Raw genomic sequence first — 24,049 nt, 5'->3', positions numbered from 1 at the left:
TATGTCCACAGCTTCTGCCTGCTGCACCTGGCTGTCTTCACCCCCCTTCCTCACCTCATTATTCCCACTCTTAGCTGCTACCATTGTGGACTCACAACAGCTCCGTTTTCTGCCCAAGCTTAGATCAGTCTCCTCTGCGCAGTCCAGAGTGGTCCTCAATCCAGTCAAGGAAATATCTCTATTCCTGGGAGTGGCGGAAGGGAAATGCAGCTTGCATCATAGGCGTATAGATCAGATATGCTACGTTTGGAGCTGTATAAAATCCAAGGTTCTGCCAGGTTCTGGTTTCAGTGGAAAGAAATCCTGATGCCCTGTACTTGTAGTGAGCTGCAGGTAGACCCACTGTGCTGAGAGCCCCATTGAAGTCAAGGGCATGGGTCCTCATGGACATTCATTATGGGACTGCTGGTCATTACAACATGAAGTCAGCCTCAGCAAGTGGCTTCTGTATGAGATCAGAGTAAAACACGATAGCTAGGTTTTAAACAGTGGGGAAAGGGGGCCTGGATTTTTTTTTTTTAAAGATATACTTTGCTTTATATTTTCAAAGTGTCTTTAATAAATCAATCCTCAGACCACCCCTGTGAAGTAGGAATTGTAATCACCGTTTACAGCTAAGAAAACTGAGCCACAGATGGTTTGAGTGACTTGGCTCAAGGCCGCAGTAATCCGTATTAGAGCTGGAACTGGAACTCCACATTTCCTAGCTCCTAGCCATGTGCACTCACCACAACTTTCTCGCTCCTTATAAGTCACATGAGAGATTTGTAGTAATGAAATCTGAAGTGAGGTTAATCAGATCCCATGCAGGTTGTTCCTGCTGGGGTCAGGTAAGAATTAATTCCCCTTGTCATATCATTGCACAACTCGTCCAGGGCATTGCTTTTTTGGTCATCTTCTGAATCCTTAATTAGTGCCTCCTGAGACAGGGTGCCAGACTTGAAAGACTGGTGCTCCAGTCTGATATGGCAAATCTTTTGTTCATAGATTCATGATTTTAAGGCCAGAAGAGATCATCTAATCTGAGCTTGTGTATAATACAGGCCAGATAACTCCCCCAAAATAAATCCGAGAAGAATATATCTTTCAGAAAAAACATCCAGTCTTAATTTAAAAATGGTCAGTGATGGAGAATCCACCTTGACCCTTGGTAAATTGTGCCACTGGTTAACTACCATCATGTCTTACTCCTCCACTGTCTCTGAGTTCCTGGCTGGTTCATCATCTGTCTAAACTTCATATTCTCTTAAAATATCATGAACTGCTCTACAAATCAAGATGATTTTTGGGTTGTTATTGGTAAAGAAACTGAAGTAGACATTGATCCTGTGTAAATCAATGCTTCACATGAAACCTGATGTAGATTTCTTTTTGTTAACATCAAACTCTACTGTTGTGGAGGAAGCCTGTTTTGCATTGAGAATCACAGGTAAACTCCTTTATCCCAATCTCTCCAAAGATACCAGATTTGCCTGTTGCTTTGAGATACGCTCATTTATTAGGATTACTCTTCTGTGGAGGTGGGAGGTTCTGTACTTCTATCAATGTACTGCTTGTGTCACTTGTGTTCTCATATGGAGCTCTACATCTCCCTGCTGCAAGTCTCTCCCAGTCGAGCTATCCTGCAGGACCTAGGTTCCCCAGGGCTGGGTTCTTCTAGCCCCAGAATCAGATGGGCGTGCGCACACACACCCCCTTCCCTCTGAGAGGACCAAGTTAATCAGCACTCCCAAGCTGACCCCTTATATGTCCCTGGACTCAGCAAGCTGGTTCAAACAGCACCTCCAAGCTGTCACCCTCCTATGCCATGGGCACCGCACCGGAATAGAGTACACCTGAGCAGGCTCAATGGAGGAGCACTTTCAGTCTGCCACCCTATTATATGCCCCAGGTTCAGCGTGTCCCCATCCCCACTTTCACGTTACACTTGTTCTGGTCGTAACCCACTTGATGAGTAAACCCCCACTGGATTTTTGGGTGCTGCAGGGATCTTTAGCTTAGGTATGAGGAGCGTTGCTGCAGAGTGAATGGGGAACCAAAAAACATCCAAGAGTGGGGGAGAGAGAGAGAAGCTACCACCTTAACCATGAAACTTATTTATTGCCAGGTAATAACCATACAAGGGGAGCCAAACAAAACAGTTACAATAGTAAATCTAACTTAAATTTTATTATAAAAGTCAGGTTTAGAAAACTATAACTGATCACACAAGTCAGGGTCAGAAGGCTGTACCTAGAGAGAGGGTTGGGTTCTCACCGCTCCGTGAAGCTTGAATCGATCGGGGTTCCCAGGTGATGGTGGTAACAGAGGGTCTGGAGTGCTGGAGACAGGCAGAGCCCCCAGCATGATCAGTCAGGAGAAGATGCAGATGTTGGATCCAGGCATCAGAACACTTACTTGAGTGTGGGTATGGGTTTTTGTAAGGAAAAAACAATGGTTCAAGGGAGAACACTAGATTTGTTTATGTGTAAACTGATGGCTCAAAGGAATATACCAAAGTTGTTTTGTTCAGGCTAGACAATGGGAGCTGATCATTCCTGGCTGTGGGCGGTGTTCCTTCCAGGGAGCTCACAATGCAATTAGGGAGCTTCAGTATTTTGGATACTAGTAAAGGACTTATTACTAGAATTGATCTGATAACTACTGAGCTGGTGTGTGCAGATGTGGGTTCATTAACATCTGGAGCAGAGATCCCCCATCATGCAGTGCTTCCCTGCTTTTCTGAGGCCTGGTCTACACTACGCTGTTAAACCGATTTTAACAGCATTAAATCGATTTAACGCTGCACCCGTCCACACTACACTGCTCTTTATATCGATTTAAAGAGCTCTTTAAATCGATTTCTATACTCCTACAAAACGAGAAGAGTAATGCTAAAATCGATATTACTATATCGGATTAGGGTTAGTGTGGACACAAATCGATTTTATTGGCCTCATTATTTTACAGTAGCTACCCACAGTGCACCGCTCCAGAAATCGACGCTAGCCTTGAACCATGGACGCACGCCACCAAATTAATGTGCCTAGTGTGGACGCGCACAATCGACTTTATAATATCTGTTTTATAAAATCGGTTTAAGCTAATTCGAATTTATCCTGTAGCGTAGACGTAGCCTGAGCCCAGAGTTCAGTGTGGTCCTTTACTTGGAATCTCTGTTCTCCATTCTGTATGCTAATAGAGATGCCTCCTTGCCCCATCTTCGATGCAAATGAGGCAAAGGGTGTTTCCTTAATCCTGTCATCCTTGTTTGGAGAGGTTTAGGTGCATCTCCCACTGCCTTTTCGTTTCTTTTTGTAAGTCTTTCTTCTGATCGGCTTTGGTTCAAGCACAGGCTGCAGGGTGTAGGGGTGGAAGGGAAGGTCTTTCATGAGTCAGGCAGGCTGGACACTGTGCCTTGGTTCCCCAAGAACACAGAGCTGATAGGTAACACCAGGGAGACAGCCAAAACTTTTGTTTACTAATGTTGCACTGAGGAAGCAGGAACAAATTCAATACTCATAGCTCAAAAATCCAAGCAGAGGCCTGTAGGGGAAAAGAACTAACAGTTCTTCTGATGGAAAAATAAATTCTTCCAGTTTTGACCTTGATAGTGTGTCTGAAGATCTTATGTTAAAAATCCAGTGTGCTTGTTTGTTTTTAAGAGCAGTTTACACAACAGTCAGAGGTGGTCTAGATAATACGTAGTCTTGCCATGTGTGCAGGGGACTGGACTACATGACCATTCAAAGTTCCTTCCTGTCCTACGGTTCTATGATTCTCTAATGTCTGTGCAGTGATCTATGGATGCTATTTAGGCTACAATAGAAATGCTGGGTAGTACTGTCATTGCACCCCATTCTCCCCACTTGCCCTCACATAAATAGATATTACCGTTTTGATCCCCGGATTTCCTCCTTCAACCTCCCGTTAGAGGAGGAAGGGTTCCAGTCTTCCATGTCTCCTAAAGCAAACAATAGGAACTGTTTCTCTGACCAATACCAGCTTTTAGTTCTTGCCCAGTGCTGCTTCTATTCCGGGTACGTGAATCAGTATGTGGGGATAAAATGTTCTTTGCTCTTTTCTCTAAAAAAGAAATGGCCACTGTGGTCAAATGGGGGTGACATGGCACACTGGAAAACAAGGTACTTGCAAAGAATTGTTCAGTCAGTAAGGACTGGAGATCTGAGGTCTTGTCCACTAATGTACTGTGGATGGATCAGAAGTGCTAAATCCATTATATCCTGATGTAATTTGTATGGAATAAAAATGATCTCACAACTTTTTGTTGAGAAGGTAGTGAGGATTTCTTGATGTCACTGGATACTCCATCTCTGACAATGGTAGGCTAATGGGCCAGGGCTGCAACGTTCAATAGCACGTATGTCAGGAAGTGCAACGTTTGGAGAGTTATCGATACTTTTTTAATTCCACCCTCTTGCAACAAATGTGGGACTTCTGACATAACCACATAAAAGGCATGCAGTGATTAAAAAATTCTGTGGACACTTTCACTTAAAGAAATATTGTCAACTTAACAAATCAGATTCTTTCTGCAAATGTTACCTACTACTAGGAGTAATGCTTAAGGCCCCGATCCTGCAAAGACTTAAGCACGTGCTTAATTTTAAGTATGTAAGTAATCCCAATTGAGTTCAATGGGACTACTCACAGTGCTTAAAGTGAAGCATGTGAATAAATCTTTGCAAGATTGGGGCCCAAAATGATGCTGATTGAAAGAGTTTAGCACTTTGGTCCATAGTACGTTTTTTATTGTTTCCCTGTAGGGTCAGTTTTCCTGTTTGCTGTGTGAAATACCCACACAAACAATAGGAAAAGACAAACTCTTGGAAAGGGATTTTCTGGAGCATTCAGTGTTGTCCGAACTCTGCTCCCAGTGACGGCACTGGGAGTTTTATCACTGCAGAGTGGAGCAGTTAGACCAGTGCTGTGATCCCTTTGAAAATCCTACCCTTGGCTAATATTAAAACATAACTGCAACCACGACAGTTGACAGGAGAACTGAGGGCAGGTCAGGTGGATTGGGAAGACCTGAAATGACTTTACCTCCTATTTAGACATTGATTAGATTTGAAGATAGTGGTGTCCTTTTAAAAATCTAGGTGAAGAGGCAATTTCTACATAAAAGAACACACCTGCAGGCATATCACCTTATGCTATGAGCCTGCCATATCTCACCAGCTAAACAGGGTCAGCTTTGTTTAGTTAGCACTTGGGTGAGACATCTTAAGAAACATCCAAGTGCTGTCTAAAGTGTTGTTGATTAAGGTGGTATTCTTCCCTCTGAGGCCATGTCTACATCTAAAATTTTGCAGCGCTGGTTGTTACAGCTGTATTAGTACAGCTGTATAGGGCCAGCGCTGCAGAGTGGCCACACTTACAGCAACCAGCGCTGCAAGTGGTGTTAGATGTGGCCACACTGCAGCGCTGTTGGGCGGCTTCAAGGGGTTTCGGGGAACGCGAGAGCAAACCGGGAAAGGAGACCAGCTTCGCCGCGGTTTGCTCTCGCGTTCCGCGAACCACCCTGCAAACCGCAGGGAAGGAGACCTGCTTGCTCGGGTTCGGGGAACGCGAGAGCAAACCGGGAAAGGAGACCAGCTTCGCCGCGGTTTGCTCTCGCGTTCCGCGAACCACCCTGCAAACCGCAGGGAAGGAGACCTGCTTGTTCGGGGAACGCGAGAGCAAACCGCGGCAAAGCTGGTCTCCTTCCCCGGTTTGCTCTCGCGTTCCCCGAACCGCCGAGCAAGCAGGTCTCCTTCCCTGCGGTTTGCAGGGTGGTTCGCGGAACGCGAGAGCAAACCGCGGCGAAGCTGGTCTCCTTCCCCGGTTTGCTCTCGCGTTCCCGGAACCACCCTGCAAACTGCAGGGAAGGAGACCTGCTTGCTCGGGGTTCGGGGAACGCAAGAGCAAGCCGGGGAAGGAGACCAGCTTGATTACCAGAGGCTTCCTCAGGTATGCTGGGATACCTGCTTATTCCACGGAGGTCAAGAAAAGCGCTGTTAAGTGTCTATACTTGATTACCAGCGCTGGATCACCAGCGCTGGATCCTCTACACCCGAGACAAAACGGGAGTACGGCCAGCGCTGCAAACAGGGAGTTGCAGCGCTGGTGGTGCCCTGCAGATGTGTACACCTCCTAAGTTGCAGCGCTGTAACTCCCTCACCAGCGCTGCAACTTTCTGATGTAGACAAGCCCTGAGTCATTTCTGAACCAGTGATCTAGCCTGGCGTTGTGCTTCTGGATGCGTCACTTCCCAGGCGAGAGTTAAAACCTGACAGCTTGTGGTCACTGGAGATCTTGGGGTACCTTTCACAAGAGTAGGGAAGTTAACTGTAGTGGTCTGGCAAAACTGACTAATTACTTTCTGTTGACCTAAATAACTCCTGGCATTTCAGTAGGATTTATTGTTCACTTCCTGTTCTAAACGAACACACAGTCATAAGCATACCATTGAAGGGTTGCTGTGTTGTACCCCAGAAGTGTATTCACTCTATTTACATAGATATTTTTTTTTTTTTTTTGGAGAAACAGTGTAGGGAAAAATGATTTATCTTCTGTCATACTGCTTGACTATCATGTGAGTCTCTGATTTATGGCCTTGTAACATCAGACTCTACTGCAATGCGTAAAAAAGGGGTACAGTTACAAGTACTACTTACACTTCAATTTTGGATTCCCAGGTTCATGTGCCATTAAAATGTCAACATAAACATGTTTTGGATTTAATCTGCTGCTGAAAAGAGAATGCACTGGAATGCTCTTTCCAAGCATGTCTGCAAAGCCCCTGCCCTCTTATTATTCAAATTTCTGCCCCCATCCCCAGTCCCCAAACTTTGCATCTGGTCTGATGGATACAAGAAATTAGTCAGCTAATTAGAAGCGAAGCTGGCAGTAGATTAGTCATGGCAGGGTTAGGGGAAGAAGGGAGGGAAGACGAGCTTGCAGTATGTGTGAGTGCTGGTCATTACCGAGACCTCTCTACCTATCCTGTTGCTCCAGCAATTAATTCTGTCTCTCTTAGATACATGGACCCTTATCACCGTAATATGGGAGTGCCTCACAATCTTTAATGTAACACTTGGGAAATTGAGGCACAAAGAGACTAAATGACATTCCCAGGGTCACACAAGCAGTCTGTATCAGAGCGGGGAATTGAATCCAGATCTTCCGTGGCCCAGGCTAGAACCCTGACCACTGGAACATCTTTCCTCTGATTGTCTATTTGCTGGGGCAGGGACTCTGTCTAGATCAAAATTAATTTAAAAAAAAAACAAAAACAAAACTTTTTTAGGATCTAAATTAAATACATCTTTTTCTTAAAAAATAAACATTTAAAATTTGACAACCTATGTTAAGGCCTAACCTTACTTTAAGTTATTTTAATAGGTTATACTAACAAAATTCAAGCAGTCCGTGTTTGCTGCCAGAATTTTAAAGAAAGTCAAACCACTGAACTGGTGGAAATCATTGGCCAAGCACCTGGAACCAGTGTTTGCTAAAAGGCTAAACCAGCTTTTGACATCAGTAGCCTCTTCTGTAGACGCAGAGAGAATATTTTCTTCATTTAGGTTTATTCAGCTATTTCCGTTCAATGACTAGTTCATTCAAAGTTGAGACAGCAATTGGGAGCCGATAAAGTAAGAGAGCATGTTTTCTTCTAACCTGTGAATAAAAATGAGATGTAAGAGGATAAGATCTGCTAGTTCTAAAATCTTGAAGGACGTGGTGACCCGAAACAGTAAGTTCAATTCACTAACTACAGGTTAGTGAATACTTCCTTTGTTTAATAAATCAGTTAGTTTTAAATGCAAAACATCTTTTGATAAATTTATATTTTCTGTCATATTGCAATATAATTGAGATAATTGTCTTTAATAAAAAATCAATTTTAAAATGCTGGTTTTGTGCATTTTGAGTTTAATTCAAATTTCCACCCAAATGCAGTTTAACATAAATCACAAGTACAAAAATTAATAATCTAGTAAAGAAGAAATGCATCAGTCACTGTTGTGTAACGTAATAAAAATTAAGGATCTGAATAAATGTAAGTTAAGCTATTAAATAGCTTAAATAAACACGTATGGCTATTTTGTATCTTCCTGGTTATCAAAAAGAAGCACCAAATGTAGTGTAAAGGCTGTATTTAGTTGCAGATCGGCATGTTTTAATGGTTACTAACCAATGCGAATGAACTGTTCTTTAGGAAAATAATTAAAAAGTACAAATGCAAAACTAGATTAAAATCAGTTTTAAGTCAAGGATTCCTGTGCTTGCGGATTTTAAATCTCACCCATTTTAATCCTCATTTAACCCTTTTGATTTAAATCTGTCACCCTGGTCTGTACAGCACCTACCACATGTTGGGAGCTACCACCATGTGAATAGCATGTCAGTAATTATTACACTTTTTTAAAAATCCCTTCTGTTTCTATTAGAACGTTTTGAGTCTCAAGCAGCCAAGTCGATTATTGCATTTTAAATGGTTGTGTAGCAGAATTGTAATAGAAGACTCCATACGCATGATAGAGATCACTTGCTCCGGATGAGTAATAGAGAATGTTAATCAAATAGCACATCTCTCCAGGGAAGATGAAGTCCATAATTTATTTAAAATTATGGATTCAGTTCTTATTTTTTATTTTAATATTACTGTAACCCAGGTGCTAGTTTAGATCAATGGTGAGGATATTTGAGGTTTGTAACGCTTGGGAGTAAATGTCTGAATTGTAAAACATGAAACATTTTGTCTTTAAATAAAAACAACATGTTTTCTCCTCTCTCCCACCTTCCGCTCCCACCCCCCCAATATGTACTCGCCTTTAGGATAAGCACTAAAAAGTGTGTGTTTTGGAAAGTTATGAGACCTTGAAAGCGAAGCCTTAAGGGCATACAGGCTTCATAAACCCTAACTATAAAGAAATGCAAATACACGTGTTAATGCAATGCTACAGTTGCAAACTTGCAGCGAAAAAGTCAGGAAACACAAAAGCTAAAGTCCTTGTAGCAATGTTTCCTCATCTGTCTTTGAAAATAGACCAAATTTTCAAAAGCTGGCCGTCACCATTTGCATCCACACATAACTGCAGGCCTAAACCTTTACCATAATCATCTCTTGCCACAATTTCTGTCACTTGGACATCTAAGTACCTGATCTGCAGTGCTGAGGTATCTACAGCCCGGCCCCAACCCTGCAAATGATTGTGCATGGGAGACTGGCAAGTTCCCGTCTTATAGGACTTAACTGTGTCAGAAAATTACCTTCACAAAAAGGGAAGGCCCAGTTAAGGCATGGTTGCATATCAGGCCTTCTCTGTATTAAGGTATTAAATTAACAGCCTCCCTTGTAATCCAGATTTCTCAATACAGCATTTGTGAATTAACTTTATCCTTAACAACTGCATTTCCTGACTGATAAAAGCATCTACCTAACTTAAAGCAATGACAGGGATTTTGCATTTAATTCCCTTGTTCAAAAATAAAAAATAGCTATAGCACTATGGAATTGGGCAAAATAGAACTGCGCAGCTCCATAAATTCCAGCAACCTGTTCGTCCTTGTCTGCATGGGAAAGTTATACCGATAGAAAGTGAGGATGAATTTAAAGCTCTGTAGTAATATCTGTATAATTCCCCAGATACGCACTCTTGTTCTGGCACAAATGTGGCTATTGCCAGTTTATCTTATGTCACTTTGGAAGCAGTTTAAACTAAGCCCAAAAACCCCCCAAAAAACAAAAGAAGAAACCCACTCTTACTCCAGAATCGGAGTGTTCGGATGTGGAGTTACACTGTAGTTTAACTATACTGGCCTAACTGGAAAAATTTCCTTTGTGGACAAGCCCTTAAATACACACATCCAATCTACCTCCAAGACTCTCTGCTCTCACACAATTTCATTTTTCTTGCAGCTCCATAGGTTTTATACCACACCGGTATGTGGATACAGAAATAGACCAGATGCAGCATTGTGTATGTGTAGGCTTGGAAAGATTAGATTTGCATGGGTGAATGTCAGTAAAGATCAAGTTCATACTTCCATTGATAATAGAAATTTACAGAAAGGTAAAAATAAGAAAAATGCTGTTTGAGAACTTATTAGTGACTATCATTAAATAATTGTCTGATCCTATCCCCATCATAATTGCCCATAACTGTGAAAATTTAAATAGATATAAATTAGGAGGAAAAAATGGTTAAAAATAAACATTGATCTTATCCATTGAACTGATAAAAATGCAAATTGAGTTCTGCAAAGCTAACATGCGTGCATGAAAATTAGGGCTTGTCTACATGTGAAGTGCTATGGCAGCACAGCTGCAGAGCTTCAGTGTAGACACTACCTACACTGACAGGAGGGGTTCCACCTCCCTGAGAGGCAGTAGGTAGGTGATGGAATTATTCCTTCGCTGACCTAGTGCTTCCTTCAGGGGTTAGGTCAGCTTAACTTTGTCGCTCGGGGTGTGGATTTTTCACATGCCTGAATGACATAGCTGAGTTGATGTAACTTTTTAGTGTAGACCAGGTCTTAATATTGAATCACTTCCAGTTTACTGTGGGAAGCCTTTTATCAGCAAGGTCTAACTATACATAGAGCAGGATTTTCAAAAGTGCTCAGAGTTGGCCTAACTCTGCTGCCAGAGTCCATTTAAAAATTCCTGGTGATGTCAGGCCAAGGCCGAGTGCCTTGGGAGCTCCAACCTGTGCACTGTTAAAGTTCAGCTGGTTTCAACTTACTTGTTCTCAAGATATATATATTTTTAAAAAGGGCAAGTTTTTAACTCCTTGTTCCTGTAACTAAACAGTGGTAGAACAAATTTTGCTCAGAGAAAAATGCACACAGCTACGCCTAACATCAGCTGCAAGGGCAAGGTTCATCCCAAAGATAGAACTTTGAGGAGAACTGTGAGTGAAAGCAGGGGGCTTTATCCTGGAAGGTGAGTTGGCACCGTAAGCACAGTGTGTGTGATTTGAAAACTATAATCAAAATGGAGAGAAATTCATTATTGCCGGAATGTACTACAAACTGCAAAGCATGATGGGAGCAGTGGAAAACAGAAAAGTAGCAGGCTGCACAAACATTGAGTAATGAATTAGATTCCTTCTAATTAAGGATTTATTTCAGCAAGAAATTACCCTGGGACCTCTGTGTCCAAAAGCGAAAGGACCTATCTGTATCTATCTGAGCTAAAGGCAAACCTGTGTTGCTGTCAGTAGCAACCCTATGTGAGGCCCTTAAACAGTTCAGTGCGCAATAGACGCGCCTGTCCAGACTCCCTTTTCCCCCTATGGAAGTCTCCATCCAAGTGCTGCCCAAGCCCAGCCTTGCTAAAGTCTGAAGTCCTCTGTTTAACCCACAGCACTGATTATTGAAGAGCAGAGGCAAGGCCAATGTAAGCTTTCCCCACACTGCTCTGCCAATTAGCCTCAATCATGATGTGGAGGGATTGGCTCTAGCCATGAGAAAATCGTTTATTTTCCATGTCCATTCACTCCATGTTCTCCCTAGTTTGCTAACCAAGAAGGCTGCCATTTATGGTGGTGGTGATCTTGTGATGGCCCCATGTACTGGGAATGGAGACCACTGACTCTTTTCTCAGAAATCCAGAGTTGCTGTTCTGTGACTCCCGTAATTTATTCATCACAAGATAGACTTATACAACTGCTGTATCATCTGATTTTTCTTACACAACTAATGTTACAGTTTAAAGTCCCAATCCTATAAACACTTGCATAAAGGAGCTTAGTTCAAACGCAGAGGTCTTCCGGGGGTACATCAAACCGTCTAGATATTTGCATAGTTTTACCACAGGCTACATAAAAAGCCCTAGCGAAGACAGTACAAACTAAAATTTTTACACAGACAGTGACTTGTTTATACTTCTATATATACCAGGGGTGGCCAAACCGCGGAGCCCCTCATGACTCTCTCCCTCCCCACCCCCCCCCATTCCCCATCTACCAAATTGGGCGGGGAGCTCAGGGCTTCTGCCCAGCTGGAGAGGGTGGTCTAGGGGCTTCAGCCCCACACGAGGCACCTTCCGGGGCTGGGGGCTTCAGCAGGAGCAGAGCTGAAACCCCAGACCCTGGAAGGTGCCTCCCGTGGGGCTGATGCCCCTAGACCACCCTTCCCAGCTGGGCAGAAGCCCTGAGCTCCCCACCCTGCCATAGGGCTAAAGCCCTGAGCCCCAGCAGGCGTGCCCGGCTCTCAAACTTCTGGTGATTATCGTATGCGTCTCAGAGGGTCAGTAAGTTTGGCCACCCCTAGCATATACACTGAGATATAAGTATAATATTTATATCTCAATCAATTTATTTTATAATTATATGGTAAAAATGAGAAAGTCAGCAATTTTTCAGTACTAGTGTGCGCTGACACTGATTTTTTTTTTGTAAGCAAGTAGTTTTTAAATGAAGTGTAACTTGGGGGTATGCAAGACAAATCAGACTCTTGAAAGGGATACAGTAATCTGGAAAGGTTGAGAGCCACTGTTTCAAGCCACCACTCGTCAGTTACAAGTTGAGGAGGCTAGGAAAATGATCTTACATACAAATATTTTTGCCGTCACATAGAGTGATGCACGTAAACGTGTTTGACTCGGTGAGGAAAGCACTGGGCTGAGCATACGCAGCAAATCATTTTCAGTTTGCTTGTATCTTAATTTCCAAAGCAACTTTCCTAGACCAAGGCAAAGCCCTGTACTTCGTTCAGGGATAAACTGCTTCCAAGTGATTTAGGGTTGGACAGCATGGTCTGCTCTGTGAGAGACTTGGAGCAAGACACAAGCTCAGAATTTATAATCTGAGTTGACGGACAACACGCTCCAGGGATGCAATTCACTGGGAAACATCTTTCTGAGCGTGTTTAACAAATATTTATTATTCATAAAGTGCCTAAGGTACTTCATGAAATTTAAAATTTTTAAAATCCTATGACTGTGAAATTGACCAAGATGGACCATGAATTTGGTAGGGCCCTAGCTATAAGGATGGTTCTACATCAAGTGGGGATTCCCTAGGAGCAGGACTGAAGAATGGGGCCCATAGAATGTAAAATGCTCAGGGCAGGGATCTGTGACTTTATTTCTTATGATTTCAGCTATTTAAATCTGAAATTTCATGGTGGTGTAGTTGTAGGGCTCCTCACCCATAAAGGAGTTGTGTGTGGGGGTTTCGCAGTACTGCTACCCTTACTTCTGCACTGCTGGTGGTGACAGCACTGCCTTCAGAGCTGGGCAGCTGGAAAGTCGCAGCTGTTGGCTGGGAGCCCAGTTCTGAAGGCAGAACTGCCGCCAGCAGCAGCACAGAAGTAAGGATGTCATGGTATGGTATCGCCACTCTTACTTCTGTGCTGCTGCTGGTGGGGTGCTGGGTGCCTGGCCAGCAGCCGCTGCTCTCTGGTTGTCCAGCTCTGAAGGCAGTGCAGAAATAAGGGTGACAATACCATGACCCCCCCTAAAATAACCTTGCAGCCCCCCGTTCCCCGCAGCTCCCTTTTGTGTCAGGACCCCCAGTATGAGAAACGTTGGTCTCCCCTGTGAAATCTGTATAGTATAGGGTAAAAGACCAGATTTCACAGGGGGAGACCAGATTTCATGGTCTGTGACATGTTTTTCATGGCCGTGAATTTGGTAGGGCCCTGCTTATAGCTCTAATCTGCCTTCCCCTAGTGGCTCACTATATGAGAGCAAGGAGTGGAAGGGCAGGGGAGTAGCATGAGCACACTACACTCTATCTAGCCGCAGCTTGCAATCAGCATAAACTAGAGCAGCCCTGAGGCCTTAGGCCAGGAGTTGGGCACCCCCAGCTCCCCTGGAATTCAAGAGGTTGAAATGACACTTAAAGCCGGTGCTGCCCCTCTTCACTCAGTGATGGAAAGGAAGGTCAAAAGAATAGTACATTTATTGACTTCGTTTAAGTCTGAGTAAGCTGAACACAAAACATCTGTTCTCGTAATGGCTGAAAATGTCATTTCCCTCGCCACCCAGATCTCAGAAATAACTGAAAAGGGTTTTTTTTCCCTTCAAATTTTCCATCAAAGTCACTGCTGGTTGGAGCCCAGAGTGTGATCAGTTCCAGGTAATTGATGTGAGCAAGTGCCAGAGCTGGGGGGGTGGGGTGGGTGTTGGAATGAAGGTGCCCTGTGATGGAGCTCTGACGCTGCAATCTCTCTTCTTGTGGTGTCATGGCTGGCAGGGGACTGTGCTGTTGAGTTGTATTATGTGCTATGTGACTAGGGATAAGAACCAAGGCAACCCTTTCCCCTCCCCTGCTGCTCCTCCTGCTCATGCGTTTTGGTGCCTTCAGTATCCCAGACACAAGTACCATCTGCTGGAAACAGGATGTGCCTGTGTTAATAATTGTATTAGAATGTGACACTTCAGCACCTGTTTGAGTCCCTGGTGTATTTAACAAGAGAGACCAGCTGAGATCATTTTGTAGGCAGTGGAGGGTTTACAGGAAGGAAGGACAAAGCACTGCAATTCCCTTGGGAAAAGAAAGAAATCGGAACAGGGATCATTAAAAGAACTGATGGCAAGAGGGTGTCTTAGCACTTGATGGCCATTGCAAATGGCATCCCTTGGAGAGATGACTTCATGTTCTCTGAAAGATTATTGAGTGTGGCAGGATGCAGGCTGCTCTCCTAAAACCTGGAATCTCAGGGGTCCCTGCCAGGGTGCTGCCAGAAGCTGTGGCTGGGGTGGGCATTGCTAATAGCATTTTATAAGAAAGCTCAGACTGCTGGAGGAGTAGCTGCTGTTGGTCAGGCACTGTTCTGAGAAGTTCACGCTGCTGGAATCCTAGCAGACTTTGATAGGAAACTGCTGTACGGAAGCTCACGCTGCTGGAGTCTTCGTTCAGTGCTGAGAGAGGGCTTGGCTCTAGGTAGGGCTGCACACTGGGGATTTATGTAGCACAAAGAAACTAGTTAATTACAGTCCGTGTGGACATGTCTACTCTACATACATGGTGGGAAATTCCCCCTTCTCTAACACCAGCACAGTTCCACCAGCAATAGCAACAGTGGGAGCTCTAGTTCCAGGCTCTGAGCACGACTGTGTTTAAAAGCACAGCCGGCTCTGTTTGTACAGCCCCCAGCACAGGGGGGAGGGGGCTGACTTTTGATTGGCACCACTGGAGTGCAATTCATCATCACTTTGTCTATGCAAACACTGCCACCTGCTGTTGCTGCCTCTGGTGAGGAGCTTTCCCCTACCATCCTTGCTCAGGCAAGACCCTGCTGGGAGCATGCAGCTGTGGAAATGGTGGTGTTAATGGATAGCTTAAAAGCGGCTCCATGATGGCTGGTGAGATAACAAACTTCATCATATTAAAGCAGCTGGTGCAAATGGAAGGGACATGGCAAATATCCTGCCCCGTTAGCTGGAATCATGAGGTGAAGCCATAGTTAGGTGCCCAGGCCAGTCACACATGGCTGGTGAAGTGCTAATAAACTCAGGCCCTTCACTTCCTCCTGTAGGAAGTCATTAACACCAGGACCTTTTCATGCTGACTAGCTCCGAATCATTGCAGTCATTCTGCCTCGCTGGGAGCTTGCAGGCTCTCCAGAGCGGCCTGACATCCTACACCGCCGCTTTGAGCTTCCAAATTCTTCCTGTTCCTACTGCGATGGCAGCATTTCTCGAAAGCCAAGCTTAGCTGCTTTTGCTTGTTTGTTGCTCTTGCACAATGCCAGGGATAATGGAAAATTCCTTAATTTCAGAACTGCTCTTCCTGTTTTATGTCACGGGCTGGGTGACTTCAGTTCTTTGTCTGTGTTCGTTTGCCTGTATCCTTTCTACTGGGGTTTGTTGGAGGAGAGGGGGTAGGGAGCATAATTTAATTCTGAACAGTTGACTAATGCACACCCCGCCAGATGGTCTCTGGGTTAGAGCAAAGGAGTTGGAGGGATTGAGTGTCCTTTGTGTGTGCACCTTTTAAGCAATGCAGTGGTGTTAAAAGCAGTAGTGATTCCTCTCTCGCTCATCAAGTTTTCAAAACAAGAAAATCGCATGCTGCTATGTGAATAAAACCTTCACATGACTGCACAGTGGAGTCTGATAAATACACAGCATTACAAAAATGATAAAGGAATACATAACATTTGTTTTGAAAAAAATGGAGGGGGAATTGAATTGAAAACATTAACCTTTAATTATTTCTTAAACTACAAGAGACCCAATTCCCCTCTCATGAGTTATTAAAACAGACTTAGGAGTACAAAGAATCCTAGGGTGAAGATGGAGCTAGAAAGAATTCCAGTTTTTAAAACACAGTGTCCGCTATCCAGCCCCTCCAGCTGTTGCTTGTGGCTCCTTCACAGCTTCTCTAAACCTAAAAGTAGTTTGGTTTATATGGGACTGTTTGGCTGGCTGGGGGGAGGTTTGTATTTACAGGTGGATCCATGCTGATGCATTTAACAGGAATTTATATGTGCCCAGAGCAAGAAATTCAAAGGCTTTTAACAACAAATCCAATAAGCTTTTGAAGGAGGAGTTTGGAGACCATGTGAGACACAGGTGTCTTAGAAAAACTTCAGGTTGACACTTTATTTTAGCTAGGTCCAGGAGATCAGTGGTTGGTTCTCAACATCTCCAGACTACTGTACCCCTTTCAGGAGTCAGATTTATCCTGCGTACCCCCAAGTTTCACCTCACTTAAAAACTACTTGCTTACAAAATCAGACATAAAAATACAGAAGTGTCACAGCACATTATCACTGAAAAATTGCTTCCTTTCTCATTTTACCATATAATTATAAAATCAATCAATTGGAACAGGGTTGGGCAAACTTTTTGGCTGGAGGGCCACATCTGGGTATGGAAATTGTATGGCTGGCCATGAATGCTCACGAAATGGAGGGTTGGAGTGCGGGAGCCGGAGGGAATGAGGGCTCTGGCTTGGGGTACAGGCTCTGGGGTCGGGCCAGAAATGAGGAGTTCAGGGTGCGGGAGGGGGCTCCGGGCTGGGACAGGGCACGGGCATGGAGGGGGTGAGGGCTCTGGCTGGGTGGGGATAAGGAGTTGGGGGTGAAGAAGGGTGCTCTGGGCTGGGATCGAGGGTGTGGAGGGTGGGAGGGGATCAGGGCTGTGGTAGGGGGTTGGGGCATGTGAGGGGGTCAGGTGCAGGCTCCGGGCAGCGCTTACTTCGAGCAGTTCTTGGAAGCAGTGGCATGTCCCCCCCACCAGCTCCTATGCGGAGGCACGGCCAGGTGGTTCTGTGCGCTGTTCCATCCGCAGGCACCGCCCCTGCAGCTACCATTGGCCACAGTTCCCAGCCAATGGGAGCTGCGGGGGTGGCGTTTGGGGTGGGAGCAGCATGCAGAGCCCCTGGCTGCCCCTATGGTTAGGAGCCAGAGGGGAAACATGCTGCTGCTTCCAGGAGCTGCGCGGAGCAAGGCAAGCCCCAGAGTCCGCTCCCTAGTGGGAGCTCGAGGGTCAAATTAAAATGTATGAAGGGCCAGCTGCGGCCCCTGACCCGTAGTTTGCCCACCCCTGAATTGGAATATAAATATTGTACTTATATTTCAGTTTACAATATGTAGAGTAGCATAAACAAGTCATTGTATGAAATTTTAGTTTGTACTGACTTTGCTAGTGCTTTTTATGTAGCCTGTTGTAAAACTAGGCAACTATCTAGATGAGCTGATGTGCCCCTGGTTGAGAACCACTGCAGCAGATAATGCATTGGATTGGAAGTCAGGAGACCTGCATTTTTTCTGGCTCTGCCAGTTGTGACCTGGTGCAAATCACTTCACTTCTGTGTGCTTCCATTTCACCCATTATCTGTCTTGTGTACTTTGACTGTAAACTCTTCAGGGCAGGCATTGTCTCTTATTATGTGTCTGTACAGGGCCTTGCACAATGAGGCTCCGATCTTAGTTGGAGTTTCTTGGTGCTACTGTAATCCCTTCCTATTAATTGATCCTATTGAGTCATTATAGCTTGTAATATTGATAGCTGAAGTTAGTTATTCTGAGATCACTCGGGACCAGATGGGCACTTTCCTTACAAACAGAAATAAATAAAATTCTGTTCTCTGCTACATGCGGTCCACTCCCATTGACTTTAATGGGAATTGTACGTGCATGGCTCATTACAGAATTTGGCTTGAAATCATTCACGCAGTACGTGTGTAGTGTTTGAAAGTACAAATAAAGGCACTGGAAAAAGGAAACTGAAATATTTATTTCAACCTGCCAAAACCCTGGTTCAACAGTCCTTGTGTTTCTCCTTTGAAAATGGATGACCTCACTAGCCCCTTAGTTCACAAAAGGAGCAGCCCCTTAATCTCTCAGCACTACGGGCGGTTGCATTGTCACCATCTCATGCATGGGAAACAACAGAATCCTGAACGTGGGTCTTGGCAGTTAAATGAAGGAGGAAATGAATTGCAAATATTTGCTTTAATAACGTATTTATAAGCTGTAAGTTCACCCCTATGGTCTGAGAATGGTTTAGGCGCTTAATTTTTTTTTATTTTATTTTTTTGCATGTATTGAAAAAGCAATTAATTTCCCCTTTAAGGGAAAGAGAAGTTTTTCCCATAGAGAAAAGTATTTCATGCGTGTGTTGAGTTCCATACTGCAAGTAACAAGACCGTTTCCCCCAGTGGTTATAATGAGTTTTACACTTCCAGGCTGTTGGAGCTGCATTGGCTGGATGGATAGATAAACTGACTAGGAATGTATGTTCTTAGTCAGTTTTCATGCTGCTACGAAAGTGCTTATGCTCAGGAGTGTAGCGCTAATCCTCTGCATCTGCTGACCCAGGCTTAAAACAGTGCCAGGATATGCCCAGAGAGGGCTAGATTCTAGCTGATTTATGCCAGTGACAATCCAGAGTAATTCCACTGAAACAAATGGTGTCACTTTGGATTTTCTGGTTCAGAGCCTCTCTTCTTGAACTACCTTTGGGATCCTAACCTAATGTTTATTTGTAAGTTTACATGTGTTGTCAAAACTTTGGAGTCCATCATGATGTGAGTTTTTGGTTGTCTCTTTGGTAGCTACCTTGCAAAGCAACTGCTTTATCCCAGTTGATGTGTGTGATGGGGGCTTTAGTGAGGTGGATGAAAGAGCTACAGGATGGTGCAAGATTTCCACCAACCCAAAAAGACCACACCAAGGAACCCCAAGTGGGGAACTCACGCTGTACACATAGGGAACCTTCAAACATAAAAGGGCCCCGGTGCACAAACTTGCAGCTCCATAAGCAAAACACAACAAGCAAGTTCTCAATCTACTAACTAGTTCAGCCTCGCTCTTTTTTTGGATCAGCCCGTTGATATCTGTTCACTTTTACCAATTGATTTGCTTTTTCAGAACCAAGCCTTCTATGAAGTTTCATTCAAACAAATCTAAGGCGAAGATCCTACAAATACTTATGCAGGTGCTTCAAGATAAGTGTGTGCATGCTTTCTGCACCCTGCAAACATCTCCTCAGTCAATGTTGAGCTGCTTGAACCGGGCATCTAAAATTGACACAGCATTAAATTGAGTTGTCTTGTCTTCCTTTTGTTTCTATCCACTCTCCATGGCCCTGTCTCCGGTCAGTAGCGACTCCACCCATTTCCCTTCTAGGCAGTTCTGTGACTTTCTTGTTATGCCTAGTTGGAAACAATAACTTTGTTCTCATCACTTCCTGTGTAACTCAGGAGGATCAAAGTTTTAGTTCTCAGATTGCAAGTCAACTAAAATTTCTACTATCTAAAAGCTTTCCAATCTATCTCTGTCCCTAGATGTGCTTCGGAATGCGGTAGAAGCACGTTTAAAAAAAAAATACATGGCGGGGGAAACCTACTGGGTTGGTTTTTTTCCCCTCCTGGGAAAAAAAGTTTATTTTCCAACCTTTAAAGGCTGCTATCATTACTTGTGTTACAGGTCTGCCAAGAAGCAGCAAACACTGTGGGGACCCCATTGTGCTAGTTCTGTATAAGCATATTGTCAGAGACCGTCCGTGCCCATAGAGCTGGGCTAGTTGCAGCCACCCTCCCTTCTATTCAAAGGGACGGTACAAAAACTAGAGCGGAAATTGCAAGACTGATGTTGCCATTGCTGTGGATGGAGCAGAGCAAGTGGCATATTTGTATCCATCATATCTAGAAAGATCCCACCATTCTATAGACCAGGTTATTCTCACAAGGACTAATGTCCAGGCCAAACCTGAAAGAACTGTTCCTACGCTGTGAGTCAAGAATCACATCCTGGCCAGGAGGCGGCAAAGTCAGGCAATTGCCCCCTGGAGTTAAGGCCGTTTCGGAGGAGGAGCTAAGTTTAAAGAGATTATTGTTACCATCGGGCATAGAGGCCAAACCAAGATTGGGGCTCCATCCTGCCAGGTGCTGTATAAACACCTACTGAGAAACAGCCCCTGTCCCCAAAGAGCTCACCATCTAAATAGACAAAGGGAGGGGGAGATAAACAGAGGCAGAGAGAGATAAAGATACTTGCCCATGGTCATACAGCAGGGCACTGACTGAGCCAGGGAGGGAACTCAACTGTCTTGAATCCCACCCACCCCGGTGCCCTATTCACTAAGGGTAAAATTTTCAAAAGCAAAAATGGCACTTAGATGCTTGAGAACGTTACCCTAGATCCCATCGCCCCCATGGTGACAACTAGAGCTGACTAGCCAAGCCTCAAAAATCATCTCGTGTTTTTAATGAAAGCTGAGATTCTCCTATATTTACGCAACTCCCGGTGCTGAGGCTTTGAGGAAAGCACCAAATACCATGAGCCTCGCACTTAAATGATGAGTGATGGCAATGCTGCTATAGCTTGAGGAAGGCAAATAGTGTGACTGAATCATACATGTGGTTTATTTTATGCAGAGCCATCTTTATATCTTGCCGGGTGATGCATCCCATTCTACGGAGGGTTCTTGGCTTCTTCTATCTAGAGATTAATTGTCAGTTATTTATTTTTGAAATAATTATCACCCCAGAGGGGATGAAAAGGTCCTTTGCGTGTTCTCACAGTAGAATATTTGGGATTTTGTTCTGCTAGGATCTTTGGAGGATCCCGTTAGGAGGTTGTCAAAAAAAAGTATCATGGCTAGAAAAGCAAACCACTGTCTTACGGAGTGCTCAGGGGAGCTGACACTCATCCAGTTCCTGCCTGGGGTTACACCTGTGTGATCCTATGGCTATGCTAGGTATAGCGGAGAGCAAAATACTGCCTTATATGTTTGGTTGTGGTTTAATTTCTTCCTTCCTTTGCCCTGGGCTTTCTTTGTTCGCATGGCCTGGGTTGTCCAAGGCAGCAGTGTGTTTCCTTCTTGGTCACTTGGATGTTTGCTGTTTCAATCCTTGCTTTGCTAAAGGTTTTTTTCTCTGGTTTGGTGCTAACTGGTTCCCAGCTAACATGGTATTTCAAGCAGGTGGGCATATAGCTACTAAAGCCATGGCTGGTGGTGGCCTTTATGTCTTTGTCATCCACCCTCCTGTACGGAGCGCTCTGGCATCTAGCCAGTGTTTGGTGGTCTCCGTCTGTCAGCTTTCCAGGTGGGTTTTGCAGGAAGGAATGCCTGGGGTAGGGGCACTATCAGGTTCATAGGTGTGGTTGATTTTAACCCTGAGTTTCTTCTCTCTGGGAGAATTGCCCTCAGCAGCTGTCTCACTGTCATATTTAAAGGCAAAGACCTCTGAGGTTTCCTTTCAAACACCGTAGAAAGCCCTCTTGCTGGTACACAACAAAGCTCATTTGCTTTGAACATTCTCCTCAGCCTATCAGAAACTTGAACCTACAACCCTGCCTGTCTGTCTAATTTCTCTCCTTGGATGTTTTGCTGCTGCCTCAAACAACTTGGTATATGCAAACCAGAGCCTATATTTCCCACAGAATCCCCTCTCCGCTCCATTTCTTTGTTTTATTCACAGAAGCACCATCCTACCCCTCATTCAAGCCATGAAACTCCTCCTTCCTCTGCCCCCACGGCTAGACTTTTGCTAAGCCATTTTGCTTCTTTATCTACAACAGAATTCATCTTCCCCCCTCCTTTCCATCGTGGTCACCAAGCTATTTCATCTTTTGCCAGCCTTCCACTCTGATGGCTCCAACTCCTTCTCTGTTAGCCTCTGCTCCATCCCTCCCTAGTACCCTTCTTCCATCCCAAACTCTACTACTCTGACTGAACCCCCCTTCTCCTTGTCTCTCTGCATTGGCTTCACCTCTTCTTCCATGCTAAGTGTCTTCTCCTGGCTTCTAGGGCTTGCCAAGCCACAGGGAGGGGAGGAGTTTTGGAATCACCTGCTATCTGTGCTGTGCCCCAGCCCCTCTCCAACTGTTCTGTTTGTCTTCTCCCTGCCAGATCACACCAAGTTCTGTCTCATAAACCATGCAAACCTTTGCCTATTCCACAATAACCACTAGCACATCCCATGCTGTGTGTATTCCGTCATAGATTGTACCTGCTTTCGTAGAGGTTTACAAGTTTGGCATTTACTGTATAGAAATACATGTACTAACTGTGCTACATAAATAACTAATGTGGGACAAAGACCTTGCCTAAGTCACACAAAGAGGACTGGTAACTAAGGATGCTTTTGCCTGATGTGGAATAGATTTAATAGATTGATAGATTTCAAGGCCGGAAAAGACTATTATGATCACCTAGGCTGACCTTCTGCATATCACAGGCCATGGAATTTCACCCATATTCACTGTAACTGATCTACAACCTCGTTATCCCGTCAGTACTGTTGATGTAAATAACTCAGGGAAATAGCGAGAGAGCAGGAGGTTGGTGTTGGAAGGAGACGAATCTGGGACTAAAGTGAGGGATGTGTCTCTAGTGAGGCATAGCTGAGACAGTAAAAGGCCAGGACTCTGGTCAGGCGAAGGCTGGTGGGATTCCAATATACTTGGCATCATCCGGAGGTGGTACAGTTTGTTCTCAGCAGGTATCCAGCAGTACGGAGGCTAGTAGCGCTATCTCTCGTCCTCTGGATTTGCCAGCTTTCGGGGTTTCCAAAAGCATTGAGTGGATTTCCAGATTCTGCCTCTGAGGCTTGTCTAACTAACCACACATAGCTATGACCCAGCACTCTTATGGCTTCCTGGTGCCTTTCAAAGCTGCCATGGAAAGCAATATGCAAACTCTGGAGACCTGTGTTAAGTAGAAAAGTGACTTGCTGCTGTAGCTAACAATGCACCAATGAAAGATCCCTGTTCTTTTATTGCTTAATCAGCCAGAGCTCGTTTGTTCCCACTGCTCTCATTGGCTGCTGGGATTGATGAAAAGAGTGAGACTGCAATGATTGGTGCATCATACTGTACAGCTGCACTGCCAGCTGTCCAATCATCCCATCTCTTCCTCTCTGCCGATTTGTGCAGGCTGCTTTGAGCTAGTGATTTGCATCTCCTTTGCTTCTCATTTCATTGTTACTGCTTTACCATGTGTCACCTACTTTATCTGATCCATCTAATGCTTTTAGATACACAGTTGGGTTAGAGTGAATTTCAGAATAGCTTCTGTACCAGATTATTTTCCATCCCTTGGTATTCATTGTGTGCAAACACTGATGTGTCTCTTCCCTCTTGCCTTACCATGCGTGTCTCTCTCTCTCTCTCTCTCTCTCTCAAATAGGCCACGAAGCAGTTCCTGGAGGAGATTAACAAGTGGACTGTGCAGTACAATGTGTCTCCGCTTTCCTGGAACGTGGCCGTCAAGTTCCTCATGGCTAGGAAGTTTGATGTCCTCCGAGCGATCGAGCTGTTCCATTCCTACAGAGTACGTGAGCCGGAGCTGTCTTGGTGAAAGGGGGAGCTGGAGTCAGGCCGGGCTTTTCTGTGCTGTTAAGTGATGTGATGCATTGCAACAGCTGTTCTCGTTTCCAGGGGAACAGTTATGCCCTCAAACTGTTTGTTTTTTTTCCTCAGATTTTTTTTTTTTTTTTTTTTTTTTTTTTTTGCGTTGGTGAAAAACCTACAAGCGTATAAATCAGCCATGCAAAATCATTGTGAGTCGCTCAGGCACAAAATCAATTCAAACCACCCTCCCGGGATGATGATAGCAAAAAAACTAGACAATGTTTTAAACTTGCCCATCGTC

The 24,049-nt window shown here is 44.5% G+C and overlaps 1 protein-coding gene across 1 annotated transcript in view; it reads left to right on the top strand.

Annotated features, from left to right (window-relative positions):
- Positions 1–24,049, top strand: part of PTPN9 (protein tyrosine phosphatase non-receptor type 9) — a 54,333-nt gene that overhangs the window by 2,679 nt on the left and 27,605 nt on the right. The window contains exon 2 of the mRNA XM_050967005.1: positions 23,585–23,728. Within this exon, the coding sequence (XP_050822962.1) occupies positions 23,585–23,728 (144 nt within the window). The remainder of the gene's footprint in view (positions 1–23,584; positions 23,729–24,049) is intronic.

The sequence above is a fragment of the Gopherus flavomarginatus genome, chromosome 9, assembly GCF_025201925.1.
Source record: "Gopherus flavomarginatus isolate rGopFla2 chromosome 9, rGopFla2.mat.asm, whole genome shotgun sequence".
Taxonomy (NCBI): Eukaryota; Metazoa; Chordata; order Testudines; family Testudinidae; genus Gopherus; species Gopherus flavomarginatus.
Note: the sequence above shows the minus strand (reverse complement) of the source record. Positions and strands in the feature narration are given on the sequence as shown.